Source organism: Azolla caroliniana, unplaced genomic scaffold (assembly GCF_043228905.1).
Source record: "Azolla caroliniana isolate FFs.n. ecotype wild unplaced genomic scaffold, voAzoCaro1.0.p SCAF_17, whole genome shotgun sequence".
In the NCBI taxonomy this organism is placed as follows: Eukaryota; Viridiplantae; Streptophyta; class Polypodiopsida; order Salviniales; family Salviniaceae; genus Azolla; species Azolla caroliniana.
The window spans coordinates 3,794,639-3,804,029 of record NW_028230452.1 but is presented as its reverse complement, the minus strand read 5'-3'; the positions used below and the strand labels follow the sequence as shown (position 1 = coordinate 3,804,029).

The 9,391-nt window shown below is 36.3% G+C and overlaps 1 protein-coding gene across 1 annotated transcript in view; it reads right to left on the bottom strand.

Moving 5' to 3' along the window:
- Positions 1-1,135: 1,135 nt before the first annotated feature.
- Positions 1,136-9,391, bottom strand: part of LOC147852883 (transferases/nucleotidyltransferase) — an 18,153-nt gene continuing 9,897 nt past the window's right edge. The window contains exons 7-14 of the mRNA XM_087332993.1: positions 2,788-2,849; positions 2,651-2,700; positions 2,485-2,572; positions 2,202-2,402; positions 2,020-2,115; positions 1,658-1,762; positions 1,469-1,585; positions 1,136-1,366 (exon numbers count right to left, since the gene is read on the bottom strand). Of these exons, the coding sequence (XP_087189119.1) occupies positions 1,304-1,366; positions 1,469-1,585; positions 1,658-1,762; positions 2,020-2,115; positions 2,202-2,402; positions 2,485-2,572; positions 2,651-2,700; positions 2,788-2,849 (782 nt within the window). The 3' untranslated portion in view covers positions 1,136-1,303. The remainder of the gene's footprint in view (positions 1,367-1,468; positions 1,586-1,657; positions 1,763-2,019; positions 2,116-2,201; positions 2,403-2,484; positions 2,573-2,650; positions 2,701-2,787; positions 2,850-9,391) is intronic.

The window sequence follows — 9,391 nt, the reverse complement described above, 5'->3', positions numbered from 1 at the left end:
TGGTCTTTCCTCACTATCAACGGACCCAACATGTGATCACCTTCTAAGAGATGAACTCGGTTTGTTGCTCTTCAATTGTAGAAGGGCGCTTATTCAGCCCAATGAAATTACTTCAATTCAATGTGTTGTCATTGAACGTAGGCAAGGCCTTGACAACACCATCTAGATTGGATATACACCAAAGCTTGACCGCTTCACCTAATTCTTTTTCTTCTTCTTGTTTTGAACCCTAATGGGTCAACTGTTATTTGGTGAACCCTTTTTATTTTGTAAAAGAAACTCTTCTTGATTAAATCATGGTATTTGTGTTAATTCCAAAGATCTTCTGAGTACCAATAATTTCCTAAATGAATTGTTATCTTTATCAAATGTCTCTATTTGCAACATCTCTTTAATTCTCGATTTATGTAACAATCACTATTAACATTCACATGCACACATCACATTCAATATTGTTTTTTACTTCACATCAACATCAAAAATGGTTTTGGGATTTACTATAACATACAGCATATCAACCAAAAATTAAATAAAATATTTTTCCTTTACTTCTAATATCATCGCGATCAATCTATGATCAATTCTCTTGAATGAACCAAAATCTAATACCACTATAAGTTATATTTGAATAGAACGGTTACAACATAGAGAAAGAGAATGTAGAAGATTATCTTAACATCAAATAAACATAATGTGCTTCATGTTGATTGTCAAATACAATACCAATATGCTCTCTCACACATCATGATGTGCATCTCTTCAATGTGAACCATATCATATACTATTGGTTGTTCAATACATGCATGACACATGGCATGACACCTATAAACCTCTCTAATACATGTATAATTTATATATTATTTAGTATATCTTAGTCTCATGATCAAACTCTTGGATAGAATAGGTTTATAGATCAAATCCAAGAAAAACTTCTTCGAAGTATATTTTATTTTACTTTCAAATATTGCAGCTTTATTCAAGAGACCGTACCAACACAATTTTGAATTATGTGACTCCCTAGTGTAGATAAGTTTGTGCACTATTAGCATAATTGTCATCTGCTTATAATGATAAACTATAAAGCATAATTCTACAATATTCAGATACAATAAGCTGTTTAACAGCAAGAGCCATCTACTTTTCAATTGAAGCCATTTAATTATGGAGGTCAAAGTTATGTACTCAAAAAGATAGATACGCTAGCAGAACTAAAAAAGAACGCCGATATAAATAATTTTTCTTGCTACAAAAATGATTACTTGGTACACTAATGAGTTACCAAACCTCTCCCATTGTCTTTCCCTTATTTTTTAGAAAGTGCCTCAGCTTGATATTCACCTGTTGCAACAGTGTATCCAGCACCAACCTGGATATTATAAGTCCACAATAAGCAAAAACATATATAGAAATAACATTAATGGAAATGCATTCAAACAATAAAATCGCAAAATCATCATCTCATTTTTACTTGGCAATCCTTCAAATTGACACGCTCTTGAAGGTGTGCATTGCTGCAGATCACCGATCCTTGAACTTGACATCCATCCTCCAAAGTGACATAATTCATGACCACTGAGTTCATAATCTGTACCAACCCATTAACATGAGATTACCTGCTAACCCCTCTAGAGAATCTAGAAGAGTGTGTTTCCATCACCTTAACACCAGACCCTATGCGACAATGGCGACCAACAACAGACCGCTTGATGCTGCATTTATCACCCATTTCAGAACCTTCACCAAGCATACAATGTGGCCCAACCTGTAAATTTCACAAAAAAACAGTTGCCCCATTCAAAACTACTTGGAAATCACCAAGAACAAAGATATCGACGTCAGAGTGTAACCCCCCATTGGGCCAAATTTTGTCTAACCTAGCATCACTGTGAAACACAGTTACGCCAGACAACTGAATGGGCTAAAACGTTTCATTTCAGTGCCAATTAAGAAACAAGGGGCTGTTACTTTCAATATACATTTACTCCCAGCAGTGAGGATGATGTGCATCAATAGAAATACCGTTGATTTGTGACCCAATTTAGCTGTGGGATGGATCACGTTATTGTGTTTGGAAACTTCATACCCAGTAATGTGAATAGCCTTTTCTCCGGCAACCTGATTAATTTCATGCACAGAATGTGATAAGCTGCACAAAATCTCTATTCATGAATCTACATAAAACCATGCATCATCATACATACATCATGGTTAACATCGTTATATGCCTGTACAGAGTTGATACGTGCACAATATCGGTCTTTGCTGGCAACATATGCATAACAATTAAATTGGCTTGATGATGCAGCTTTATGAGGTAATAGCTGGAGCAGTTGATTTGACATATTCTTCTCTAATGATCTCAGCCCATTGTCAATTTCCCCAATAGCAGATGTTTCGAGTGTCTGGATATAAGATTTTGCAGATCAATAGATGTAAAATGAAAGAATAGAAAAAACCAAACGTATAAGTGTTGGTTTTAGTTACCAGCTGTGACCTAATGAGATATGGTACTAATTCTTCTTTGATGCTATGGATACCTGGGCGTTGTTCTAGAACTTCCTCCACAATAGCTCTGTACAAAAGAATGATAAATATTAGGAGGCTCTACATTAGTCTGAAGTCAAACATGAACCTTGAGACTTGGAAGCACCTTTTAAAAGCATAGAGATGTGCATCAACCAAATCTGTACGTAGCTCCATCTGAGAAAGCAACCAACAAGTATTAAGCTACCAATTTCCCATCATAGCACGAGAAACTGTAACTACATAGCAGAATACTGTCATTACCCTGCCACAAGCTCGCAGTATTGATCTTTTGATTTGCAACTTTTGTTCAACCTGGGAAGTTACTGAAACAAAAAACAGGAGCATGTCAGGATCCTAGTCCAACACTCTAGCGGCATTCAGGGCATCCATTAGTATATTATTGAAATGGTTCCATGTTAATATAATTTCTGACCTAATATAACAAATCAACAACAATTATTTCCTTCTTTAAACCCATCTACTCAATCTATCATATAAAGGGATTCTTAACCTCTCAGCCTCTCTGACGTTGAGGGGGTTTACATTATGCACAAATTACACCTTGCAATTTGCATGTTGAATTAATAGTTCAGGATACTGTCAGGTATTGAAAATAGACTTGCAAAAGCATTGCCCCTAGATAGACAATGCTTCAGGGCATAATGATTCAACAGCAGCCATGTTACAGATATCATCCTTGGACAAAAGTGGCACGTCCATAGATTTCTAGATGAAGCTCATGCATTCTCCATGTACATAGTCAGATCAATGCATGAGGTGCTTCAAAATTGTATGTGTAACCTGAAGTTTGTATATTGGATGATTGCATATCAACACATTAACTTCAACATATTGATACATCAACTCCATATGCAGCATATGGAACTGATGTTTCAATATGTTCAGGTTAATGACTCTGGACTACCTAACACATAAAACACTGATTTATGGGTATATCAACTTAACTTTTCAGGTAATTCACTACCAATGTGACCCAAGAACTATTGTTAGTCTGTTGTTTCCATGTTCAACTTAAAGCCTTCATAGGCAAAGAAAATAGCGACATTTGGAACTTTTCTCATATAATCAAAATCATAAATAGGTGCATACCTGAAGCAAGGAATGTCAGAAGTTCGCAGGAAGGATCAAGACCGATTATATCACTAGGAATTTGCTGTTTAGCCTTCTCTTTGCCACTTGTTGTACTTCCATCAGAAACACTAGCTGCTGAACGAGAACATAGAAGTGCTGTCATTGCTGCTTTTTTCCTGCAATGTGTCGCAGCCACCGCACCAAGAGGAACATCACAAATGAGATCCCCACTTACAATCTGCACATACAAAAGAAGACATCAAAACTCAGAACTTGAATAATCCAGTGTTATACAGCTCAGCAGTGTGTCCTGCACAAGTTATACCCATATACCAAAATGTTATCTGCTGTAAGACGGTGGCCAACTGCTCTCAATGCATCTGCTGTGCCAGCATCATCAGCAACAGATGCAACCTTCAATAAGACAATTAAATAAGCCCTTCAAAATTATTCATCATAATCCATATCAATTTCCCTATTCATGTCGAAGAGTTTGCACCTCTACACGCAGTCGATCCTCATAGGCTCCAGAAATCCACCCACCAATACAAACTGCATCTTCTGTGCCTGCTATTACCTGGAACAGAAACAGAAATGTCTTGTAGATTACAGCTACTAAGACTGAAGCTACACACAATTTCCAATTGTTATAACAACCTAGAGTATATACCACCAGGTTTTATGTACCTTCTCTACATCAAAGATAATATTCTTGAAAATCAAGCCAGCTCTATCCTAATCAATGGTTTCTACAATATATAACCAAAAAGATGTTAAAGAAGAGACGATAATGATGCATCAATTTTAAGGTGCCAAAACTTGGAGGATGACAGACCCAGATATAATCTCTCCCTTCTACACTATCTGTCTACACGTTCTTCTCTCTCTAAAAGGGCATATTTTAGCCTCTTCCATTGACCCATCTGCTACGAACCCACTCTCATTTTTTGTATTTAAAGGCATTGAGGCTCACTAAGAAATAGTTATTGTTTACACTCTCATTTTTTGTATTTAAAGACCTTGAGGCTCACTAAGAAATAGTTATTGTTTACACTTAGATTCTTTGGCACCTTACTACAGTTCAAAACAGTTTTATCACATGGTATCAGAATTGTGAGATCTCTATAACCTCCACTCATATTTTTTCTTCCCATCCAAATCAGTTATTGTTTACATTTAGATTCTTTGACACCTTACTACAGTTCAAAACAGTTTTATCACATGGTATCAGAATTGTGAGATCTCCATAACCTCCACTCATATTTTTTTCTCCCATCCAAATCAGTTATTGTTTACATTTAGATTCTTTGGCACCTTACTACAATTCAAAACAGTTTTATCACATGGTATCAGAATTGTGAGATCTCCATAACCTCCACTCATATTTTTTTCTCCCATTCAAATCAGTTTTCTTTGAGCAGCCAACAATCTGTTTCTTTTTTTCTATTTCCATCCCAACCCAATTGAGAAAGCTCTCCAAACAACAATATAGAGTCCCAGTTAAAATGTCATTCAGAGAGTCGGCAGCCCCTTGTGCACCTAGTGACAAAAATCCATTTTCCGCTTCACAAGGATTCCATGGCCTCCAATGCCACGATTATATCTTCAATAATTCCTCAACTTCCCAAAGAGCCTATTATAGATGGAACCAACTTTCTAGATTCAGAATTTCATATGATGACTATGCTGCAATTCCATTATTTATGGAACGGAACTATCATGGGGATCAATCTACAATTTGTCACCAACCGAGCTTGAGTAACGGATTCATTCAACATTCAAAATCTCTAACTAGTGCACCCATTTCCTTTGTGAAGAAAAAAAGACGGTTTGCTTTGTCTAGTAGGGGACCACCGGGGTTTGAATAAAGTTATCGCCAGGAATAGGTATGCACACCCCTTGATCTCTAGTCTCTTAAAAGGATTAGTGGGGCAAAATATTTTACAAAGATTGATTTATGAGGTGCATATAACCTGTGACAAGTTCACCCGAGAGATGAGTGGAAGACAGCTTTCTGAACTCGATACATTCATTTTGAGTATACAATCATGTTGTTTGGTCTCACAAATGCACCAACAATTTTTCAACGCATGGTTAATGACATTTTTCGAGATCTCTTGGACACCTTTCTAGTCATCTACTTGGATGATCTATTGAAACGACTTCAAGAATATGGCCTTTATGCAAAATTGGAGAAGTGTGGTTTTGACTGCAAACAAGTAGAATTATTGGGGTATATCATCTCTTCTAAAGGACTCTCTATGGATCCAACTCAAGTACAAAAGGTGTTCTTATTTTGCCTCTCACACAAGGAAAAAGCAATCATTTGTTTGGACTATTAATGCAGATAAGGCTTTTCTAGATCTTACGGAGGCCTTTACATCCACCCCTATTCTAGCTCATATTGATCCATAAAAACCATTTATAATTGAAGCATATGCATCAGATTTTGCACTTGGTAGCATTATGCCACAACAATGTGATGATGGGAAGCTACACCCAATGGCTTTCCATTCATGCAACTTTGATATTTCTGAGATCAACTATGAGGTACATGATAAGGAGCTCTTAGCTATAGTTGATTCCTTTGAACAATGGGAACATTTCTTGGAAGGCTCTCCTCATCAAATAATTGTACTTAGTGATCACATAAACGTCACATATATTCTGAGTGCTCGAGTATTAACCAGAAGACGGGCTAAATGGGCACAATTCCTTACTCTTTTTTATTCTAAGATTACTTTTCGTCCAAGAAAACAAGGAAAAGCATGTGCATTATCACGGCGTTCGTATTTAGCCCCTTATCCTCGTGATCTGGTCGTCCATAATCAAAAACAGGTAATTCTAGGTCTTGGACGGCTTGAAGCAGCCACAGACTTTGATACTCCACTAGATTCAAGCATTATTAATATTATTCATCATGTCTCAAGACAAATGTCCTTGCTCAAGACATTTTAGATCATATTGATCCGAATCGTACATCTTGCTATTAGTCACAACATTCATATACGGATTATATGCAATTCAAGTGGCATAATGGATTACTTTTCTACAAGAATCTTCTTTATGTTCCTAATGGGTCATCCCACCTCCAAGTCATGCAACATTACCATGATATGTATATGGTTGGGCATTTTGGTGTCAATAAGACCTTGGATTTGTTGACACGATCATTCTGGTGGCCTCATCTACGTAAATTTATCGAAGATTATGTTCACACATGTGACATATGTTGAACAAAGACGCATCAACATCATCCTTGTGGTTTATTACAGCCATTACTGATTTCGAGGAAGGCATGGCAATTTGTCTTTATATTTTATTACAAATCTTTCACATTCTACACGGTTCAACGCTATATTAACAATAGTTGATCGATATACAAAAATGGCAGATTTCAATCCGTACACTAAAGATATCACTAGTGAGGAAACAACAAATCTAATCATACATGAAGTATTTCGTCACCATAGTCTCCCAAACAACATCATCAATGATTGTGAACCACAATTTATATCTAAATTTTGGAAGCATCTCTTCACAATGCTCAAAGTCTCCTGCAAACTATCCTCAAGTTAGCTCAAGTTATCATCCACAAACTAATGGCCAAACAAAGTGTACAAATCAAACATTAGAGTAATATCTTCGATGCTTCATCAGTTATCAACAAGATAATTAGCCAACATATTACATTTTGCAGAATTTGCATATAATAATTCTGTACATTTCTCTACTACGGTTACACCATTCTATGCATACACAAGTTATGATCCTCAATGGTGTTTATTTCAAGCTCCCAAATTACCGACAAATCCTAGTGCTTAGGATCATTTAGATCAACTACGACAGATTCAGGCGGAACTTTCCACTTGTCTACAAGAAGCTCAAGTAGCACACAAATCCAATGTTGATCGACATCAGCTTCCATACACTTTTCAAATTGGGGATCGAGTATGGTTATTACAACATTATATAAAGACTACTAGACCATGTACCAAATTGGATTACTAACATTTAGGCCCTTTTGTCATTAATGCAAAAATCAATGATGTAACCTTTCATCTTAATCATCCCCCACAAGTACGGCTACATCCAATATTTCATAGTTCTCTCATAGAACCATGTCGGGTAAGTTCTATTCCAAATCGTAACATACCACCTCCACCTCCTATTGAACTTGAGGATGGACCAAAGTACAAGGTTGTTGCTATTCTTGATTCTAAGATTATTCGCAACAAGCTATATTATTTGGTGGATTGGCTAGGCTATATCCCAAGCGACTACACTTGGAAACCGGCAGGGAATGTTGCAAATGCTCAAGCCTTATCGAGGAATTTCATCTACAGTACCCAAACCAGGTCCTCAAGCAAGGACAACTCGTAATACTCATCGTTTGAAGAGGGAGATGTGTTATGAATATTGTCCCAAAAGGATTTGAACCTTTGACATTACAATACACATCAAAACCTTACCATTGGGATACTTATTATAATACATATTATATAATTGTCATTAATTATTTCAGCTAGGTCCTAGAACTTTCCAGAATAATATAGAAAATTCATGAATATTCTAGGATACTCTAGAACATTCTAGAAAATTCATGAATACTCCTGAAGGCCCTATAAATAGAGGTTTATTGTATTACTCAAACGAATTCGGTTCAACACCAGTCTTAAGCCTCGAAGATACTTTCTATCTTTGTACTCTTCCTTCTTTATAATATATTTTCATTCTATTTATACTCTCTATCTATCTATCTATCTCTCGTGATCCTGACATTGCATCTTCGCAATTATTTGAAAGCGACATTTTAAACGACAGATTTAGGACTTCTGCATTAATTCTTGGGCATGGAACTCTATCAACATCATGGAGGAATATTTATCAGCCAGCGACATTATAAACAACAGATTTAGGACTTCTGCATTACTTCTTGGGCATGGAACTCTATCAACATCATAGAGGAATATTTCTCGGCCAGCATAGATATCTTCAACAACTTCTTGAAATCTATGGCATGACTGGTTGCAAGCCCCTTCTATCATTGCCATGCATCATCTACAATCCAAACTTTCTCATGAAAAATATTCTCCCATATTTGAAGATAGTGTAGAGGGCAAGATGCTGATTGGGTCTCTCATTCATCTTACCTACATAAGACCTGATCTGTGCTACAACGTTAGTGTTTTCAGTTAGTTTTAAATGCTCCATGCGAAGTCCATAGGCAAGGATATGAGACATCATTCGCTCCATTCCTATATGAGAATTGGGGATATGTCAAGAGATAAATTTTACCATCGAGTGATGTTCAAACAATTAAACAAAATAGAGACAAATGTGCATGACATTTAGAATGTCTTATCTTATGAGCGCACATGAGGCTTAAGTGAGTTTTTTCCAAGGATACACTAATTTAGAAGACCTACTGGCAAAATTCTAGCCATCATGTATAGCATGACGTATGGAACTCATGTAGACTACATTAGCACTCCAAATATTGCATATTGATGTGTTAGCAATAGCATTCACATGTATTAGTATTGCATATTGATGTGTTCGTAATAGTAACGACCAAGCTTATAGTCTATTCCTCACATTTGTCCCTCATTGACAAGTTTTACGATTTCTATGCTCTCTCGCCTTAGAATCCCAAAATGAGAATAGATTCAATCTACACGGAGACCTATCAGTTTGTTTAATGTACCAAATAAAAACATCTTAAACAATTATGAGCTAAAAAATGTGTGGAGGTTTATAATATCAGTGACGT